General features: G+C 37.7%; 2 protein-coding genes across 2 annotated transcripts; both read right to left on the bottom strand.

The window, feature by feature from the left end:
* Positions 1 to 1,673: 1,673 nt before the first annotated feature.
* On the bottom strand, positions 1,674 to 7,528 carry pnrc1 (proline-rich nuclear receptor coactivator 1). The gene is made up of 2 exons (XM_038726578.1): positions 6,885 to 7,528; positions 1,674 to 4,435 (listed from the first exon to the last, which is right to left on the bottom strand). Exons 1-2 carry the CDS (start codon positions 7,221 to 7,223, stop codon positions 3,962 to 3,964), a joined length of 813 nt encoding a protein of 270 aa, XP_038582506.1. The 5' UTR covers positions 7,224 to 7,528; the 3' UTR covers positions 1,674 to 3,961.
* Positions 7,529 to 11,702: 4,174 nt separating this feature from the next.
* Positions 11,703 to 21,019, bottom strand: crip2l (cysteine-rich protein 2-like). Its single transcript, XM_038726593.1, has 8 exons — positions 20,865 to 21,019; positions 16,587 to 16,681; positions 14,913 to 14,970; positions 14,683 to 14,814; positions 14,201 to 14,269; positions 13,982 to 14,076; positions 13,815 to 13,872; positions 11,703 to 12,349 (listed from the first exon to the last, which is right to left on the bottom strand). Exons 1-8 carry the CDS (start codon positions 20,905 to 20,907, stop codon positions 12,285 to 12,287), a joined length of 615 nt encoding a protein of 204 aa, XP_038582521.1. The 5' UTR covers positions 20,908 to 21,019; the 3' UTR covers positions 11,703 to 12,284.
* Between the last annotated feature and the right edge of the window lie 1,441 nt (positions 21,020 to 22,460).

Here is a 22,460-nt window from a genome sequence, read left to right as displayed (position 1 = left end):
TCAGGGACCAGATGTCACAGCGGCCTGTAAACAATCCTGTGGAGATAAATGAGAAGGGGATTTGCTCTACTGATAAACAAACTGCACTTACGTGAAAACAATTACTTTAGAAGGCTATGCAACAAATGAACTGAAGCTAATTGAAAGTGCACCCTCTAAAGAACCTATTGGTTCCTTTTCAGCAAGTGGAAGCTATAAGACCCACACAGTTTTACTAAGATTTTCTAATGATTATGATCTAAAGATGCATTTTTCTGCTTGGTTAGTGCTGCATTGAAGTCTCTGCAGCAGTTTTATATATCGTCATTGTCATCATCCAAGTATTTATGTATTAGTATTAGTATTAGTATTTATCCATGTTTCATGGAAGGGCTGAACACGAGTCCTGTCATAGACACCTATGGCATAGGTTTTGGTTTATAATCCAGCGTTGCTTGTAGCACTACAGTGAAAAGTTGAAAAATGTTTTACTTTATACAAATGTCCTCTGATGCAATGTGAGCAACAACCAGGCGACAGCCAACCACACTTGTTTTGATTCCCATAGAAACCGAAGAGCCGAGTTGTTTACTGCTCCGCACCACTACTGGAGTGGGGATCACTTCTAGTGCAGATGCAGGACTACAGTGCCCATGACGACACAGGACACGGCCTGTGAAGGCTTGATTAATATTAACATAATATATAACACACATAACATATTGAAACCACAATGACCAACTGATATAAAGTGTTGATGACAAGATGGCGTATTAGTGGTTCTCGAGCTGTCAGTTCCTTATTAATTATTATTGACAGTTAAATAATGCACAGTTGCTGCCCTTGCAACAATTTTGTCTTTTTTTGTTCCTTCTACAAAAATAGGCCACTTTTTCATTTCATTTGTATTATATTTATATCTTGTATGTAGAATAAGTATGAACTTCATTTTACATATTGACTCTAACAGCATTCAAATTAAATATAGTTATTGATTACTTGATGCAGAGATAAGTGACGGCAGCCTAAAACTTTCATTGACTAACATCCCATATTTCTTCCCCGCTGCGTTCAGAAACCAAAACATGTAAAAAGAAACTTCTTCCACTATTTTACATTTACATTAACTTATTTATCTGATGCTTTTTATCCAAAGCGACTTACAATTGCTATACATGTCAGAGGTCGCACGCCTCTGGAGCAACTAGGGGTTAAGTGTCTTGCTCAGGGACACAATGGTGCATGTGTCACAGTGGGGGGATTTAACCCGGGTCTCTCACATCAAAGGCAGGCGTCTTATCCATTGTGCCATCACCACCCTATTTTCGTAACATATGAACTATTTTCTTTCTACCCATAGTTCCTACATGAAACTGCTCACATCAAGGACTGTAGATTAGCTTGAGTAACTGGGTCATGATTTTTGAAAACAGACATTGCTGTTGAGTTTTGAGCACCACAGGCCGAGTATATGGCAGACATCTCTATGGGAGATTTCTCCAAAACTCCGCAGCCTTGGTTCCTGTTTTTACATCAACTTGCAATACAATTTACTATGATTTTGCACCGTTAACCTATTTAAAAAACTTTTTAGGACATGTTTTATAGAATCTTGTTAAGTGTCTGTAACAAGACAAACAAACTTGGTAACATGGTATCTTGTCTTAGCTTGTAAAGAACACAGAAACAACATATAATAGGGGTAACCAATATTTTAATATAATTTTTAATTTAGATATGAAAGGCTTCATAAAAGAACATTCTTTCCCAAATTGCGGCATGGAGGCGTGTCTTTTTAGCATATTCTCAAAACTGGAATGAAATAATTTCCAAACACTGCAATAAAAAACAGGCAGTTTCTGCTACAGTAATACAATTTTCCATTTACGTGACGTCACAGAGGTCAAGAAACAAGATCCAGCAGCTGCCTGCATCCACAGAAACCATTAAAATAAAAACAAAAAGCAAATACTGTAATCACAAGATCATCCGTGCCAATTTCAACACATACTCTTGGTATACATTAACATGCTTTAAAGTAAAAAGTAAAGTTGTGTGAAAACAGGTCCCCTCTAAAAAAAAAAATAAACATACAAAGCAAGACTACGTCCACATGAAGCCATACAACTTTTAAAACGCAGTTTAAGTGTAAAAACAATGTGCGTCTTCACTACTTCTATGTTGTTTTGGTAAAGATCAACATCCACACTGAACAGGAAAATAGCTTAATCTCTTCATCTTTAACTTCTTTTCATTCTGCAAACAATAAAACTCTCATCACAACAAACACCAGCTGAGGAGCGGGACTAACACTTTGCTGAGTCTCAGCTCTTTAAACCTCTTTCTGTCCCCTCCTGCTCTCTGTGTTCACCTATACTGTCTTTTAATACTGCAGAACTCACCATTTACTTTGTCCTCACTTACTCTATATGTTTATCCGTTTCTACAGCCATATAATGGATAGAGTTTATAATGATGATTGATAACATAACATGTTAAGCAGCAGTCAATCCCTAGCTGCTCTGGTTCAAGTCATTATTTTACAATCATGAGTAAGGCTACAGCTAATCATTATTTTGATTAATGGACCGTTTTATATCATCCTATAAAACGCCAGTTTGTCTGACAAACTAAATGTTTACGGTAAAACAGAAAAAAAACCAGCAAATCCTCACATTTTAGAAGATGGGATCAGCAAATGTTTGTTTTTGTGCTTAAACAATTTAAAAAAAAATAGTTGCAGATAATTTTTCTGGTATTCGCCAAAATACTTATACCTAAAAACAGGTGAGTAATGGAAGCTGTTTTGGCCTTCGCCTGTGTTGTATGTTATCGCTTCACAGAGAAAGTTTGAAGAAAATTACCTCCTTAATTTTCCTGCCACGCATCCCGTGACTGTGCAGGCCAGTTTTCTGCAACACAAAGCGCACTTCGTTTTTTTGTCTTAAGACACGGCGGCTTAGTGTGGACAAACGGCTGAAACGGAGTGTGAAAGTGTAAATTTAACCGGCTTAATGTGAACGTACTCGAAGTCAGTGCAATAGAGTTAAAAAAAGAAGAAGCACTCGCTCTGGATGCTGGATACTGGCTTCCTGCAGCAGCTGGGTGTGAGGCTTTTCACATTGTCGTCCTCTCTTCAGTTCGCTGAGGATTCAGCAGCCTCACAGTCCCCGTCTTTTCACCGAATGGACCCGTGTTCAGGGAAGGGAAAGGACTTCAGCCACCAGCTGGTGGATTCCGCTTTTGACTTGTCCGCTATCTGAGCCATTTTGAAAGGTAACCAGCCAGAATCTGGAAGTCCTCTCCGGCGCTTTAAGCTGGCTAGTGAATTTATCAAAGTGGCTGGTCAAGCTTTGGAACATGAAAATTTGGTTTCCCGCCCTTCCTGATTTTAGTTTTCAGTGCAAATCAGCAAGAGTCTCTTTTTCATCCACTGCACCTCACGCTGAACTGAGCTGGAACAAAGTGCCTCAAGTTCGCAGGGGACTTTTTTTTTGTGACCTCAGTAACAAAACTAGAATCTCAGTTAAAACAATAAGGAAAAATATACACAAATATATGTTTACATTATGTACATTTACAGAAGCTCTTTAAAAAGTCAAAATCGACACAAGGCTGCCTTATCAAAAATGTCCAAAGAAAGTGTCATCATCTCTTTACATAATGTAAACACGAGACACAGATCTGTGTTGCTGCTGGAGACGACCTCATCCTTTTCATACTTACGTTTACGTCCTGAAAATAACGTCTCAACAACATTAATCACAAAAGGTGACAGCGAGAGGTGACGTGCACAGCAGGTCGGTCAGATCCAGCAACAACACAGAGTCTCTAAAAATGTTCACAAATGCAGGCAGCATGTTGAATTATGGGAAATTGTACTACAGTTAATAAAAACTCCCTATATCGTATTGCAGTGTGTTAAAGGCCAAACTCAATTTAACTCACAAAGTTTCCAATTGTTCCAATCACAAACCTGCGATCATGATTTATCCTGAACCTTCAGCAGCGACTTTAAGTGAACGCTCATTTGCTCTCGGCTTTGGTTGCTCTGTTGAGGCTCGTTTTCTCCGACCCAGTGGCTGGGCGGTTTGGGTAAGACACTCGGTGAGGGCGGCTCACTGAACTTCGCTCCAGCGTAGATCTTCTCGCCATCTTTGAGGTATTCAGACGCGGCTTCAGCAGGCGGTGTGTTCACGATCTTCACATTGTTGGAGGCGTGGAGGGGTTTTTTCTGCTCCCGGAGCGGAGGCTGGTGGAGCGAAAAGGGCTTATTGGGGCTGCTGTTATCTTTCTTTGAGGGGTGAGAAGCGCCGGGGGTCTGGCCCTGTTTGGGCTTGTGGCTCCGTGTCACCACGTTCTGGGTGATCTGATCGTGTCTGGGCAGGTTGCGGGGAGGTTGGCCCCCCGGCTGCATGGCCCCTCGTTCCAATCTGCCACCTCTGGATTTCAGCAGCTGAGAAACAGAAACAAACTCTTATTAACCCAGTTATCTCATAAATATAATTGTTCTATTACTGGACAAATAAAAATCCTCATGTTGAGCATGAAAGTTCATACTTCACCTTGGAAATAGTAGTTTGACAAGAAAAACATTCAAGGTCGACTTACAAGCTTTAATCAGAGCTTTCAGCTTAAACTAATGGCCTTCATCAGTGGATCACGATACCAGAATTTTAGTAGTCGATACAGATACTAGTAAAATTCCACGATTCTCCATGTCAATTCGATACCACGGTAAAAACCAAAAACAATAAATATCACGTACTTTAACAAACACTGTTTTAATAAAAAAACATTTAAACATTACAAAAACAACAAACAGCTGTGAAAGTAGTGAGAGGATGTCCAGGATAGATGTTATAATTACAATGTAATTATTAAATTAATAACCTAATTTTCTTAACTTTTCTTTGCAATCTCACAGGTGTTCAATGTTTAAGGGAGGGTAATTATAAAATATATATTTTTTTATTTATTTAATAAAGTCTGTGAGAAGAAGAACTGATGATCTTTACAAGTCTTACTGTTGCTTTTTTCCTTTTTCCTTTCTTTCTCTTGTGTTTTTAATTTATTTATAGTATTGCCTTTGTTTTCCTTTGTGTTCTATGTTTGGCAAGTGCTTTTGAAATTTTAACCACTGCTGCCTGAAGACCATTAACCGAATAGTGTACCACAGTTATCAGCCAGCAGTGTGAATATTTACCTTTGGAGGGTGTCACAATTTACATTATTCAGAGTTTACACCTGAGTAACACCTGAATTAATGTTTTCCAACCTGTGCTACCATGTGACGTGACTCGGGGGTGTGCTCACAACGCTGCCGCAATATGTTAAAATAATTTTCCAGGACAAAACAAGATTTTCCAGGAAATTTTGCTTTTCCTCTGACTTTCCATGTGTTTTCCATGACTGGAAAATTGGTCAACTGTTTTCCAGGTTTTCCAGGACGCGGTAGAACTCAGAGTTCAAATACATTTTTATGGACAGGATTTAAAAACTTTCCAATTCTGTTTCAGGGACCCATAATAAAAATGTCCATGACAATTCACAGCCTACAGGTTCATGAACTACACTATACAGTTCTGTTTCTATCATGCAGATTACAAACTAGATTTTATTTGATCCATAACGTGAGGGCGGTGGTCCGTCTTTACAGTGAAGCCACTTCGGGGAGTCTGATGATGTAATTTTTTTTTTGCAATGTTTTTAAAACATATTAATTATTATATTTAATTATTATAAAAAGAAAAAGAAAAAAAGATTTGATTACATCTGACAAACACTGGTGAAGCAGAACGGATCAGAAAACACAAATGAATATTTTGCAACTGGGACAAGATAAGTGTATGTGTTATATAGTTTGTTTTTGTTTGTGGTTTGCCAGCAGAAAGAGGACACCACACACAGGTTGAGATGGTGTGACTGGGACGTCTAGAAGCTCGTTAAGTTGGGTCAAACCTCAAATTTTACCACAATTACATCAAACCTCATTTCCTCTGTTTTTACCTCCTGTACTGACAATATCAACATCAAACACACCGAATTATATTCTATTTTCACATCAAGTTAAACAGGAGTCTTTTTCAATAATTACCAAACAAGTTTTGCAGAGGAGAGGCCAATGCATGCCCAAAAATAACTGTTAAAATAACCAGTTGCTGTTAACCTGTTAATCCACATAAAGATGCCAGCAGAAAGAGGAAGTACACCACGTTTCTACTTTCGATTCTTCACAACTGCGTCAGTCACTAAATGGGGTTTAATCACGCTTAAATCCACAAGAAAACATGAACATTTTTAATTGTTTAACAGACTGCATCATCTTTTTGTGCGGCTGTATGAGGTCATAACTTAAAAAATATGCTGATATTGATGTGAACAGGGCTGCAAATGACTCTTATTTTTAACAGAATAATAGTTTGGTCATTAAACAGTGAAACATGAGCACTGTAGTTTTTACACAGAGACCAAGTTGATGTCTTCCAATGTCTTGTTTTGCCCCACAAACAATCCCAAAACTCACAAATACTCACGCATTATCATAAAAAAAACTACCAAAACCAGCAAATATTCACATTTGAGAGCTAAAGTTGTGGCACTTTTGCTTAAAAAAATACAATCACGGTTAACTAAATCACCATAACAGCTGCCAACTAAATTTTCTGTTGATTGACTAATGAAACTATAGATTAAGAATGTGTGTAACATATATAAAGAAGATTACCAGGCTTTCAGGAGAGGACATCAAGTGATTTCTGGTAATAAATGAGCTGTTTTTACTGATCAAGAACAAATACTGGATGTCATATTAGGTTCAAACTGCCTTTTCTTTATCTCACTGGACGATACTGTGCGGTAAACACAGTCTGCAGCAGATAAACAACAACAAACCAGGAAGATACCTCTTTCTTGGCTCCCTGTTTGAGCTGATGGAGGGTCAGGGCGGTCTGTGTGTCGGTGCCGGGCTGAGCTGCAGCTCTGTTTGCCGACGGAGCCGTCAGAGTGCTGCTGTTGTTGTTGTTGAGGTCTGAAAGGCGGATGTTGGGGCAGTTTCTCGGGGGTTTCTGGTGATGCATCGGCGCTGCTGACCGCAGCTTCCTGCCTCCTTTCTTCAGCAGCGCCTGCCTCGTTTTGTTGCCCGTGTTCAACCCATCGCTGCTGGAAATCAAAGATTTCGGGTTGTTGTTTTCGACGTTGCCGATGTTGGCCTCATCGCTGTGAGCCGGAGAGCCGTCTAACATTTCTCTGAGTTGGCGAAAACATAAACAAGCTGTGAAATTCCCCTGCAGCTAAGTTGGCTTAACCTAACGTTAGCTAACGACGTCGCAAGCTAACAGCAAGCTAAGCTTCTTCTTCGCGAGTGGATATTACACTTTATTATCCAAACGACTCTCACGCAGAAGTAATTACTTAACGACTATAGCGTTATTTTGTTGTCTAATTAGTTTTAATTACTTCTGATGCTAAATAAGTCGAGAGATAATCCTTTATCCCGAGATGGCGTCGAGGTAATGAGCTTGTTGGAGCAGAAGTAGCGTTAACACGCGTTAAGCTAGCCACAATAAAACACATGACTTCCGGTTAGGTATTTCAAAATAAAACGTCGTATTGGCCGCCGGGCAAAATGCTGTGATGCATTGTTTTGTAATCATGGGGTCTGTGCAAGATTAATATTTATAAAAACAGGGCAATAAATAAGTAATTTAAATGTCCTGTTTTACAACAATAAAGATAAGATATACTTTATTGTTTCCTTAATGGAAATTTGTCCGTCTGACCGTTCTACAGCTTCGCAAAAACAACACACAACTAACAATAACATCTCCCAACACATACTCTCATGTACATTAGACAGGTACCTGTATAAATATACACATTCCAATTTTGTCCATTTTATATTTATATATTTATACAAATCCAGTCCCCCCTGTAATGTGTTTGGACAACACAAATCAGGAGTAATGCACATGTAAATAACTGCCAAATTGTTTGTTTGTTTTTTCCCAAAGCCTGATTATTAATTTATGACTTGCTTCAGTTTATTCCATATTTATATCTACTATATCTATTTATGTCAACTGTATGTTTACTCTTGGTCTAGCAACTAATCACCGTAGATTAGGTGCTAGACAAAATACTACTAAGTTAAAGAGGACCTAATAACACAATGTAAAAATTTTGCTTTCAGATCTGTATCAAGTTAAAGTAAAGTGTTATCAGCAAAATGTACTGTTAGTATCAAAAGTAAGTATTCATGATCAGGTCTGCAGTTAGGATTCAAGGAACACTTAGTTTGAACTTTGACTTTAACTGTTCAATTATAATATTTTAATTTATATAATAAATTTCCAAACATGAATGGCAAAGTCCTGCTTCAGTGCCTTCTCCAAACTCCAGGGGTACAATATTAATGGTTATGTTAAAATATCTGGACACTAAAAATACTGAAATCAGCATATAAAATGCCCATGGTGTTATTTAAAGTTTTTAATTGTAGAATATTAGTTTACATTCTATAATTAAAAACTTTAAATTGGCACAAAATGTCAGTGTTATTTCATAGCATAGCATACTATAATAATGTAATCATATTATAGAATTATTATTACTGATAAATGCATAAGCAACCTTTTGCTGTTGTAGCTGGTAATGTAAAGTCATTTGATCTGTGGAGATGCATAATATTAAATAAACTGATTAAATGTTTGTATGTAAATTAGAATTAGCATCTTTGTGTCATCTTTATCTCTCAGAAATGTAGTGCCAAGTATTGGGGCATAATTACTGTACTTCAGTATTTCATTAATCTCCATCACTGCATGTTGACACTGCGTATTGATTGTCACTTTCTACATTATTGTTTTGTAGATAAAATCTCCCCTAACTTCCGGTAGCATTCTGTATAGCTTGACACATCTCCACTTCCGGGGACCTTGTTTCCAGTAAGGGGTTTTCCCGACTTGATTCTGTCACTGACGTTCAACCTTTTTATTTGGTAGCACTTTTCGGAGGCGGGGCAAAACTGTAACACTAGAGAAAAAAAAAAGAAAAGAAAAGTGTATGCTATCAGATCACTGTCTCACCTTCTTGTCTCCACTAAAACAGAGTTTAAGGTTATTCTCTTGTCTTTAAGAAGCAATGAAAGCTCTACAGGTCGGCCTACATGTGACTGTAAGAAATGTTCAAATGGTTTGAGTCACAAAGACCTCTCAGTTCACTGGGAGTGAATCAAAATCTGGTGAAGCTTCTTTGAGTTTTTATTCTTACAGTCATTCTAACAGCCTTCGTGAGGAATTAACCTGTGCTGAAAACATTTATTTATATTGATTGTTGACTACATATGCAGTACATATGTATAGGCCTACTTTAAATGCGAGCATGGTTTTAGTAGCTCCCCTTAATGTCTGTAATGCTAATATATTTTCAGTACTCATTTATCAAGCAAAACTATAAAACATTTGTTGGTTCCAGCTTCTTTAGCAACACAATTTGTTACTTGGTACTTTCATTTTAAATTCAATATTCATCATAAAATCTTTGTTTGTCAGACAAAACAACATTCCAGACGTTTTGGTTCTGGAGAAATGAGCAATTTTGACTGTTTTTTAAATGATTATGTAGTTAATTAAAAAAATAATAATAATCAGCAGATGAATCAATAATGAAAAAAACTGTTGCATACCTAAAGATATTTTCCTTGTGTAGGAAGTCCTCTACATAAACAAAGTTAGCCTTGCTAAATGATAAGTAAAATTATTGAAAAGGCTGTTTTTCAACAGCTTAGTGCTTTCTTGGCACTAAATAACTGTTTTGATGTCTTCTAGTCAGGTTTTCGACCACACCACAGCACTGAGACGGCTCTTGTTAAGGTCTTCAATGATATCCATTAAAACACTGACAGTGGCAGAATTTCAGTCTTAGTATTATTGGATCTCAGTGCTGCATTCGACACGGTCGACCACAACATATTACTAGACAGACTTGAAAACTGGGTTGGACTTTCTGGCACAGTACTAAAATGATTTATATCCTACTTAAAGGACAGGGACTACTTTGTGTTTATAGGTAATCACACATGAGCTGACAAAAATGACACGTGGAGTTCCCCAAGGCTGCATTCTGGGACCTCTTTGTTTAACATTTACATGCTTCCACTGGCTCAGATTATGAAAAACAACAATGGTAACATATGTTACCATAATTATGCAGATGACACACAGATTTACATAACCATTTCACCAGGGGACTATGATCCCATACGAGTGCTGAGTAACTGTATTGAGCAGGTCAACGACTTGATGTGCCAGAATATTCTTCAACTGAACAAAGATAAACTGAAGTTATTGTTTTAGGATTTTTGGAAGTCAGTGCTCGACTTCAATCTGTAATGTTAAATCTTGGTGTAGTCATGGACTCAGATCTGAATTTGAGGAGCCACATTAAGACAATTACAAAGTCAGCCTACTATCACCTGAAGAATATATCACGGATTAAAGGACTTATCTCTCAGCAAGACCTGGAAAAGCTTATCCATGCATTTATCTTCAGTCGACTTGACTACTGTAACAGTGTCCTTACAGGGCTCCCTAAGAAATCCATCAGACAGCTGCAGCTGATTCAGAACGCTGCTGCTCGAGTCCTCACTAAGACCAAAAAGGTGGATCACATCACTCCAGTTCTGAGGTCTTTACATTGGCTTCCTGTATGTCAAAACAAATTCTGCTGTTAGTTTATAAAGCAATAAATGGTTTAGGGCCAAAATACATTTCTGATCTTCTGCTTCATTATGAACCATCCAGACCTCTCAGGTCGTCTGGGGCAGGTCTGCTTTCTGTCCCCAGAGTCAAATCTAAACAAGGAGAAGCAGTGTTCAGTTATTATGCTCCGTATATCTGGAATAAACTCCCAGATAACTGCAGGTCTGCTGAAACAGTCAATTATTTTAAATTAAGACTGAAGGCTTTTCCTTTTACCATTGCTTTTAATTAAATATTTAAGATTTTTCTTTTTAACCACTGCCTTAACTAGTAGATTAATAAGTTACACTGTACTGTAACTTTGACTGTCCTGTTTTATTTTTCTTTGTTTTTAGCTTTTTACCATTGCTTTTAATTAAATATTTACAAAGAAAGAGTGAGAAATGAGTAGGTAATAGAGTGAAAAGATAATGAGAGTGAGATTGAACAGAGTGAACGAAGTGGTCTTAAATCTCGCGCCCGAGTGATTTGCAGGAACCTCTGTCCACCTGTAAACGCGCAGGTGGGTCCAGAGTATAACTGGATCAAAGTGGCCTGCGGACAGACATGTCCTGGTTTCTCTGTAGTGTCCGAAGGTTTTTGGAGTTTCAGTGGACCCAAAGATTTCTATGGACCCGAGTACAGACTAGCTAGAGAGAGTAGATTAAAGTACTTCTCTGTTTATTCTCTTTTCAAAATAATTGTAACTCAATTATTTGCTCAACCCCTCAGCCTGTTTTTATTTTCCATTTAACTCTTTTAACCCTGATTGCACACTGCACTGTAACTTTTATTATTTTTTAATGTGTATTATTTCAATTTCCCTGTGTTGCTTTTAAACTTTTTTATATTTCTGTTGCTTTTATGTTTTATGTAAAGCACTTTGAATTACCTTGTTGTTGAAATGTGCTATACAAATAAACTTGCCTTGCTGTTTTGTAATAAATGAATAACTATAAGGAACATATGCACAGACACTGAACACAGGTTTGGTATCACAGTTTTACTGTAGAAAATGTGATGCACAGTTGAAACCTTTTTGTTCTTAACAGACCCCAAACTCCCCTTCAAAACATTCAGTAATATGGACGTCTAAAATGTGCGTACAGTACCTCATACGTCTACACCTCATCCCTCTTTTTTGGATCGAGGATTTTTTTAGAACCAGGATGAACTTGTTCAAGAAACACTAACAATAAATTGGTCGGCTGGTACATTTTTTTTTCCCTCAATACAAGTGCACAAAAATCTTAAAAACTATTAATAACGAGTGAAAAAACACAGGCGTTTTAATCCACTACATAATAGGCTGAGACTTATTTGGCAAAGAGAACCAAGAAACTTAAAGGCAAATCTGAAACTCACATGGGAGGACGTGTTAAAGGTTTGTTTCAGTACAAAAAATAGATATATAAACAATATACAAATACAACATAAACATCTAAATATCCGTCCCTGTGAGCGCAGTACATATCGTTTGTCACCATGACCGTCAAAGGCAAATTAAATCAAAGAGACATTGAGGGTCCTGGAGGCGGTTCTCTTATCTGGAGGCAGCGTCAGGGCTCAGGGCTCCGCCTCAGCTTCGGGATCGTCGTAGATGTAGCTGCCGACACCTCCAGTGTTTACGCCTGAGGGCAGAACACCCAAATACATTTGGAAAATCTCATCAGCAACGTGTCTTTTGAGAAACATGGTCTCAGTTATTAAACCTCAGTGTGAGCAGTTTTCATTGGAACTACTTTCTATGGATGAAATATTGCCCATGAAAGCTCGACAGCGTGTTCTGTAGATTTATCCACATGACTTCATATAAGAATAGACCTAAGTGGGCATATAATTTTTATGTGATTTGCTGGAAAAAACAAAACAGCAAGCTTTCCTGATATTTGTCTCCTGCAAAGGCTGATGGAAGACATAGGAAAAACTACATTAAAGCCTTTACATTAACATCTTAATGGATTTACATAATGAAATAATAACCTGGACAATTAGATGTTAAAAGAAATTCGAAGTTCACTCTCAAACATTTTGATGATCCTGTTTGTCAATGTCTCCAAATATAACGGCCTGCAATGTTTCACATTTCAGCTCCTTGTTCTGGTTTATTACAGTGTTCAAGCCCCTCAGAGGCCTCAGTAGGTGGCTGCACCCTGGCATAGATTACACACATGAGAGCCTAATTAATAATATAATGAAGTCACCGCTGCTGATAAATAATAACAATAATGAATGAAGTTACCGCTGTTGTGCCACACACGGGGAAAAAAGCCCGTTCTTCATTTGGATCCTGCTGCTGTGTGATGGCTACAGGTATTTAATAATTTATAATAAATATAATGGGTGAGATTTATTATTCTAATGCATTTCAGACTCAGTGAACCTGTAGTCTTACGTTCAGAAGTCCTGTGTGCACAGAAAGCCTAGTTAACCTACATATCGACAGAGCCTATTAAAAGAATATTAAATTGAGAACATGAATTAGTAATGAATTATAATCTGTGCACATGAAATGCTAATTTGAGGGCACAAATTTGTTTCCTGTGACACTTCCCAGGCTCTGTATGTTCGACATTTCCTGCTTTCTTCTTCTACAGCAACCTTCCCGCATGCTTATTGAAAATTAGTTGCCAACTACAGTGTCGGAGAGCAATGGATACTCCCGCAGGGACAAGTGCACGATTTGTATGAATATATGTTTACAGACAGTGCGAGGCCCTGCAGATTGCTGCAGCAAACATCCTGAGAGCTAAAACTTGAGGTTCCCTTTGTAAGTAGAGCCTCAGTTTTACATACAGAATTGTTAAGTTAGGGTTAGGGTTCCCAAGGCTAATGACTAAGTTAATTTAGAATGGCTATAGGATTATGTGGTGAGAACACATAAGGACATAATAATAGTTTCCTCCTCTCTTCATGTACCTTTGCCCTTTTTACCAAGTTGCAATCTGAAACTTGAAGGCCACTACCATTGATAAACAGTGGTTATTTTTCTTCACCCACCCAGGTATGAGTCAACCAATACATGGCTTTCAATAACTGAATAAAGGACAGTTTCTCTCTAACCCTCCCACAGTGCTGCACTAAGTGACTTCATACCTTTGGGCCCAAACAGCACAGCGTAGCATGGTTTGTGGCAGTATGGCTGTCCATCATGCTGCAACGGAAAGAAAATTATTCCATCTTTTGGCAACATTTTTGTTTTTTTAACATGATTAAAAATTTAACATCCAGCTTTGTGAGCGTGGTGTCGCTGCATGTCTCACCTCTGCATGGCTGCCAGGAGCCAGAGTCTTACTGCACCTCTCACAGCGCAGACAGGGCCGGTGCCAGTTCTTCCCAAGAGACGACACCTTCTCAGCTGCACACACACACACACACACACACACGCCATCATGCAGATAGTCACCAAGGCAACCAGCCCCCTTAGACACATTCCTACACTCTTATAATACATGCAAACTGCGAGACATCCATCTGCTCACCAAAATATACTGTCTTGTTGCATCGTGGGCAGATGTTGGGTCCTCCAGAGAAAGATGAGAAGCTTGCAGCTGATAGAAACACATTTAGATTGATGGATTATTTAGCAGCTTTATATGGCAATAAGTGAACATAATTATTTTCCAACACACACCATTTCTTTCGTTACGCCTCTACCTATTACCTGTTTTTCTCTTTAGACATACACATCTTCAAATGATCACTTTGACTCAAACATCATCATTTTACTGACAGTTTGATATATTTCCTTCCTCTGTGAGTTTCTCCTTTTGCCATCTTGATTTTCCTTTTTATTCTCTAAAAGCTGCCCCTCCCCATATCTTCAGTATGTTAATCATCTATGCAACTAAAGTGATTAAAATAATCCAAATCCTTCCAGAGAGGATAATATTCTAGCAGACATGGAATTTATCTTCCCAACATATGACTATAACTTTCTATTTTTGCTCCACATATTTCTCACCCTTCACTGGTCCCCGTGCGTGGGCTTTCTTCTCCTCCTCTGGTTTGGCATCTGTTTCCATGGAAACAGCGGCAGGGGCTTCGTTGGCCAGATTGTCGTACACGTAGGAACCAGCTCCGCCGATGTTCACGCCTAAAACACACACAAACGTTGCATTTACAACACAGAAAATGGCCATTGTAGAGTTGTTACAAGTATTCTTTTTAAGTGTAACCAAGGAAAAACAGCACCTTTTGGTCCAAAGAGGGCGGCGTAGCAGGGCTTGTGGCAGTAAGGCTTCCCATCATGCTGCAAAATACAAGAGGGAGGGAGAGTGGGACTAAAGGTCCAGTTTCTCGAAAAGTTTAGTTAAACACATTTTTGTATTTAGTCTGTTTGGATTCACATAATGCCAAATAACAAATGAACCAGGACTTATTCACAGAGGTTTATAAGACTTGTCTGCTCTCTGTTATTTTCTCTGTTCACACCAACACATAACAAAAGAGCTAACTATGACCATCAGTCCATTCTGCATTCTGTTAACTGTCACTTGATTGTATTATTCTCTGTGAAAGCCTGCGACAAACCACTCTCTTTTTTTGCTAACTGTTTTGTTTAAATCAAAAATAGACTAATATGACTTGTCCAGGAAAATGTCATCAGCTTGACTTTCCATGTATGACCCCTTACAGACATTAAAATATGCAACATTTGCTGGCTTCATCTCCAGTAATGGCCGTCTGCCATCCAGACATGGCTGGACCGATAAGGAGCTGCTTCATGTTTTCATCTGACCGAACATTCAGCTTCGTTTTTTATCCGTCCAGCTGTCTAGACAGCCTGCGCTACAAGGGTTCAGTTCAGTACATATCCGAACAAATCTTTGACAACGAATCTTTATACTGACTTTATTCTGACTGTACAGAATCACCATTGTCTCTGACTGAATCAGTAGCTTTTAGTGAGGAGCACTGGTGACTGAGAGCTGATATTCACAGTAAGTTATATCGTCATTAAATGCTTAGTAAAAGACTGCAAAAGACACAGAAAAGTTATTAAGTTATTAAGTTATTAAACACATGTACAGAGCTTGTCTGTCAGAATCAGTGCTGAATATCAGGCCCAAACCCATGAATAGTGATGTGTTCACTTAGCATAAACAGTCAGCGACTACAAATCTTTGAACTGAACTGGATGATTTTTTTTGGCAGTTTCAGATCAGGTTTCACTCCCCCAAAAATGTGTCAGAGCAGCAATTTGATGCAACTTTGATATAAATGACACTGCTTTTTCTGGGACTAACTGCTACTGCTGAGATAAATACATCCTCAAAATAAGGTAGATAGTTTAACTTTTTTGGCCTTTGACAGAGAATGTAACCACAAGAGGAAGTACACAGTTTCCTTGTGGTCAAACTTGCCATTGTCATTGGTGGTTAGAAAGTCAGTCGATTTTGACTCTAAAGAAACCAGTGTAGTCTACTTCCTGTTGAGGTTTTGTCCTCTTGTGTTAACAAAGGTTAACAAAGGCATTGGCTTTGGTTTTGAAACAGCCTGTGACTGCAAGTATTTAGTATTTAGTAACTCTTTAGATCATTAGTCACAAATGTTATTAGGACATATGGTCTAGTTCGCCAGGCAGATCCTTCCCCTACTGTCATGATCATGATGTCATGATCTGTCCCAGCAGTGTCTCTTTCCTTCATGATCAGTCAAAAGTTGAAAAAAGTTTATTCTAAAGTGAGATTAAAGCTCTTAGGCATGCATGTGCCACTATGATGACATTAAAATGTGGCAATATGTTAATTTAAAAATGTTCTATTGTTACTTCATAAATCTCTCTAGATTAAAGCATCGTCTTAAAAGATACCCTCTCAACTCAAACTCTAATTTTCATGCCTCCTCCAGTTCACTTTCTCTTACCTCAGCGTGGCCTCCTGGATTCAACGTCTTGCTGCAGCGCTCACATTTCAGACAGAACTTGTGCCAGTCTTTCCCTAAAGACGACACCTTCTCCGCTGTAAAAGCAAAAGAGACAGAAATCAGAAATATTTATCAATATGTTATGGTGTTTATGAGACATTTACACATTCAAAATAGGTGAATAGATCTAGCTAAGGTGAATGGGCCAGGTACTCACTTCTGGGTAACCCAATGATAATGGGGCAGGCCAATAAATAGAGAAAATCACCAAGAGTATAAATGCACCAAAGAAAAAATGAAGATCCAATCATCTAAGCCACATCCAGAGATACAATAAAAAACAAAACACAACCGAAAAGTGTTGTATAAACAGAAATGGTCCAGAAATCAAATCAGAGCTAAGATTATAACATCCCTATCAAAAAATATGTAATAGAGAACCAGGGAAAAAGGTGTTAAGAGGCATAAGACAGCTTCTCAGAATTGTAATGCTTGTCAAGTTTGGCAGCATCCTTTAGCCTCTGCAGTGAACGGCTGCCTTCCATTGTCTTCAAACAAGCAGTTTTTAACACCAGATCCAAAGGAGGTCACGCTCAAATGTGGCTTTTTATTTCCACACAAATGAACCTTCAAACGGTTCATAACAAGCTTGGAAAGTAACACCTTCAGAGGAAGTACAGAACAACTGCTAATACATTTTGACACAATCTTGATACAATACATAAGTAAAACTGATTTATAGCAGAGGTTTGTTCCATGACACAACACTGTTACAGTTAAAGTGACAGAAGACACTTGAAGGGCACTTGTTAGTTCACATCAACCTAAAGAACATTCTTTCCACTGCGTTTGGATGAAGAGCAGACTGACACACAGAGATTCCCATTTCGTTGTCTCAGTCAAATTAATTCAGACTTTTTATAAAGCTACTGTACGTTCCTCCATCCCTCTAACTCTACTAACACTAACCTCAATTATCAGAGCTACATGCCAAACGCTAACCCCACCCTAAACCTATTTCTATAAATAAATAAAAAGATAATAAATAGAGTTTCACTGATACAACTCCTTTAATCATCTACTCAAATTTCGCAGCTTGAAACATTATATGATAATTATCAAAATTATCATATAATGTTTAGAGTTAAAGCCACTGCCGTCCTGTTTCATGTCAATTAACTGATAAGTAGAACAAGTTAGCAATGTTATTAGTAATGTAAAGAAATGTTACTAGCTAATGTTATCTGCAGGTTAAGAAAAGACTTTTACAAGCTACAGTAAAAATCAGGTCCACCTTTACCAGCTAAAACATTAACATGATGCACAAGTAGATGCATCAATTATAATGCAATAATATAACGGGCCATGCTGCATGACGAGTACTACTTTTGCTTAAATAAACATTTGAATGCAAGGCTATTATTTGTAACAAATTTTTAAACCCCTTGACTATCGAATATGCACAAGCTGGCATTGGGGGAACACATCTGTTTTCTCGGCTGCAGTCTGAATGGAAAGCAATGTGATGCAAATTTGCGACAATCAGCATTAAGGGATTAAATATTAACTATATCATGAGGAAAAATTTAAATCTGGTGTGAGACAAAATAAAAGGCACACCCTGGTCTCCAAGAAAAGTTAAAGTAAAGAAAAACTGCATAACCCTTCCCCTTCATGACTTCCGCCGTAATAATTTTTGTACAGTCACTAAAACAATATCTTTGTTCAAGCTACTGAACAGTTTCAGTCACAGAGACTGTTGTGAAAAGGACAGAAGGATGGGCAGAGGGGGAGAGCGGTTCACTAACAGTGATTTATCTGTTTTTCTTCCTCCCAGAATATCCCAGCAGATACACTGAGGCCCTGATACAACATGACACTTCCTGTTTACACTCACTGCCCAGCCTGTCACTGTGATATGTGACAGAAAGTCACCTTGGCACACAGCGAGCACTTTGCATTGATGGTGGAGGACAATTGTGTGTGTGTAACAAGTGTATACAGTAGTGTTTTAGTGTTACTTATAATGCCAGTAGATATGGTTTGTAAGAATCTACTGAGCAAATCACATTAAATACTGTTATTTTTAAAAGAATGGTATTTGAGTCTGCAGTTTCTAGAGCAACATTTCAGCAGGGATTAAAATTCCTTTCTTTTTCTTCCTCTTCATTTCTTTATCTAATGAAACAGCACACATTTTTCCACTCCTGTACTATACTCTTTCTTGTCTTGTTTCAATTTATTTACTTTTGGGTCCTTTATGTCCTTCTACCAACTTCTTTCCCTCCTTCTGTGTGTGTGTAGGTTTGTATGTTTGTTTTCTTGTATCTCTTTTGGCTGCTGACAACTTTGAAGCTCAAAATCTGAAAATAGATCAAACTTTCTGAGCTTCAACAACTCACACGGCCAGAGGAAACATGTTTTCTTTTAAATTCACTGCATATTTTCAAGAAGAAAGAGAGAACAGCGTGTTCGGTTGAACCTGCAGGGTGGGGCTTTGCTGCTGTTCCCCAGAGAAATGAAGGTGGAAAGAACAAAAAGAAAATCCATCCATTTGATGCATGTGCAATCAATCAATTATTTACAATGCCATGTGGTGCCGCTCCAAAATGAATAGAAGCTGAAAACTGATATATGGTCACTAAAGACACTCCTAAGCAACATGATATCACATTTTTATATCATGACTATTTCATTTGTCATAAGTGCTCGGATAACACAGTTTAGGGTGATGACCACAAGTGAACAGGACTGTTTATGGCTCCCTGTAATCTTATCCAAAGATAGTGAACCAATTATAACCCAGTCTGGGCTGCGTCAAAGCAGAGTGGTTACCAGTTTGAGTCTTAGACTCACCATCTCAGGCATTTTTTTAACATTTCTGGAAGAAACTGTCATATTCATATCAAATCAAACATATGAGGCACTGCAGACTTCAGATAGGAGGGTTATTAGATCAGGATATTAGATGTGCCTGGTGGAACATCACTGTAATGTAATACTACTCTGTGTGTGAGTTACTCAGCAGCGAGTTTATTGAGGTTTTCTTGTAACACTAATCCTCCTGCCAGCTTCTCAAATGAGATTTTTTTCTTTTTTTTTGTCTTCTATGATAATAAACCAAATATCTTGAGGTTTTGGATTGATGGTGATGGACAAAAAAGCTCTAAGCTTTAGGCTTTCAGAGATTTGGATGTGAATTTTTCACCATTTTGTGACATTTTATAGACAAAACAATAATGAAAATAATCATTATCTCCACCTCTTATCTATGTGCATGCTTTACACTTTTAGGTTAGACAACATACATTTATCGTTGTAATATCCACCCTTTATGTGCAATCTGATTCAAGGCCTCTTATTAGACCTTTAATATTTATCTGCTTCTCGTTCTTCTTATTTGTCAGCTTTAAAAGGAGAATAATAGAGTTGGTGATGTGACATTATGCCTTCAATGATAAATATTTATTTACTTTGTCAGAGATTTTGTCATACAATTTTTAACATGGTAGCTTCATATCTTTGGAAAGCCAATGTGGTCATGTTGCATATCAAGGAGCAGGACTGCTTTATGGCAATACTGGATTTTTTAAAATAGGTTGTCACATTATATATTTATCCATATTGCTGATAATGACTCAGTTTCACCAACATATTTTGCAACGTAATCTGAAATACAGTTTATTTTAGGCCTATTAGATTTTGACTCAGTGAAACACTAGAAATCAATAAAACTCAATCTTATCAGCAAGAGTTTAACTCTTCACCGTGTGATTTTGAGTGCTTGAGTAATATAATGTAGGCTGCTGATCACCATATTAATGTTCTCCATATTACCAAGCCCCGCCTGTACTACAGATTGTGCGCACATTCCTTTGAAAAGAAGAGATGATTTATACGATAGTTATGAATTTAATCATCAAATAATATATTATGTACAGTGCTTCTTAAAAGTGTTTACAGTTAGTATATTAAATTTATGAAACAATATAGTTATTACAGCATTTAACAAAATGAAACTCCCTTCTTTTGTCAATGGGCGCACGTCATCTCAGATCCTCTATGGACTCTATCTGCATCCGTTTCTGTATCTGCATGTCCTGTAATAAATCTAATCTGTTTCAAACACGCACTAGAATCAAACGTATTGCATTAAAACACATAGAGTATTTAAAAAAAATATAGCGGACTATCTTTTCATGAGATGCTGACACTTCCACCCAGCAGTCAAAGCTTCGCCTCTGATAATAGTCTCAACGCTGAAAAAGACGCACTCACCGAAATACACCGTCTTATCGCATTTAGGACATTTTGACGCCATGTTCCGTGTGAACAAAGAGAATGATCCGGTTTCAGTCCGTCTGTCTGCAGCTGCAGCGGAGCAGACACACCTCAGAGGATGGTGGTGGTGGTGATGGTGATGGGAGAGACCGACGCTCACATCCTCCCTCTGCTTCTTATCCTTCATTTGCATGGCCCCGCCCCCAATTGTGACATAATGCAGCCATGTTTTTCAGCCTAGGCCTACAGTAGATATAAAACAAGAAATGAAAAAAAACAACATATAAATGTAGTCCATAATATTTAATTTAGGATTCAATGAGGTACTATTCTTCCACTTCATATCTGTGGCAGGTTAATAATCGGTTCATAACATCATTGTATTATTTCTTATTACACACAGGTGGAAAATATAACATTTACTCAGATATTATACTTCATTAAAGTACTTTGTATGTATTTTTATTTATTCTATTAATTGTACTTCATATTTCTGCTCCACTCACATAAACTACATCTACTTAATCATTCTTCTCTCCACTACATTTATCTGGCAGCTGTAGTTACTGGTTACTTTGCAAAATTAGATTTTTCATGCAAATATGATTTGATTAAAATGTACAGTTAAAATGTTGCTTACATGTTATTGCGTCATGATAATATGATAATATAGTGTCATTTGACCTAATGAAAGATTTTGCTTTTATACTTAAATTACACTTTGCTTATTTTATTTAAATTTGCATTAATCCTTTTGGTCACTTGGGAGTAGCAGAACACGCAATCGACTCAACATAAACATGTCATCATCTATACATTTGACATGGCAACATTATCGTTCATTTGGAGTCATGTATCTGGTCTCCTATGTTGGTCTAATATTGACTGTACTTTCAGCTCTGTGTTGGTCCATCCTGATCTGGCTCTTTTGCTGCCAAATGGTACAAAAATGGTTAAATGCTATGTGTTCACCAGTTAGTTGCTAACGATGGATGTTGGGCAGATAGTTGTTTATCAGTGCTTTTTCGCTGAAAACAGCTTGTTAACCTGGAAATCCAGTACAAAAACCCAAAAGTGAAAGTGGTAAAGATTAGCCTGTTTAGGTATTTACAGGTTTCTAATCAATGACTACAGGCTGAGGTGGAGGATATATTACTAACTGTTTTCCTCCTAGAGCCTTTCCTACTGCCTGTCAACTTCTCAATCAGGCCCTGACTAGAAAGATACTTGATGAAAGTTTTCTAGTTAATGACTCACTCCTAATTGTAAGTGGTAGTTGCTTTCCATCAGCATTTTCTGTTCCTATTTAACATGATACACACATCAGGTCACATTAGGATTATGTCAAACAATCACACATCAACTTCATTTCATTAAAAACCTGTATAAAACATTTATCTGTGATGATTTTTAAACTCAAAAATGGACAGAATGAACAGTATCATTTTTCTTAAATTTTAAAAAATATCACAATTATTGCCACCTTATATTATAATGTGTATCTGTCCGCAGCTGATCTCAAATACTACTGGACCCATCAGCCTAACATTTCATATTTATATTTATGACTGTATGGACCTCTCGTGGTTCCCG

Source organism: Micropterus salmoides, unplaced genomic scaffold (assembly GCF_014851395.1).
Source record: "Micropterus salmoides isolate LMB-PRFRI ecotype aquatic unplaced genomic scaffold, ASM1485139v1 Ms_hic_scaffold_18, whole genome shotgun sequence".
Classification (NCBI taxonomy): Eukaryota; Metazoa; Chordata; class Actinopteri; order Centrarchiformes; family Centrarchidae; genus Micropterus; species Micropterus salmoides.
The sequence above is the reverse complement of the archived record's forward strand: the minus strand, read 5'-3'. Positions and strand labels throughout refer to the sequence as shown.

Bases quoted from the DNA above. Each gene is read 5' to 3' on its own strand.
- pnrc1 (XM_038726578.1), bottom strand. From the start codon at position 7,223: ATGTTAGACGGCTCTCCGGCTCACAGCGATGAGGCCAACATCGGCAAC. The intron at 4,436-6,884 runs GTATCTTCCTGG...TCTGTTTCTCAG, and splicing joins AACAGGGAGCCAAGAAAGAG to CTGCTGAAATCCAGAGGTGG.
- crip2l (XM_038726593.1), bottom strand. From the start codon at position 20,907: ATGGCGTCAAAATGTCCTAAATGCGATAAGACGGTGTATTTCG. The intron at 16,682-20,864 runs GTGAGTGCGTCT...TTGCTTTTACAG, and splicing joins CGATAAGACGGTGTATTTCG to CGGAGAAGGTGTCGTCTTTA. The intron at 14,270-14,682 runs GTGAGAAATATG...TGTTTCTATCAG, and splicing joins CGCACGGGGACCAGTGAAGG to CTGCAAGCTTCTCATCTTTC.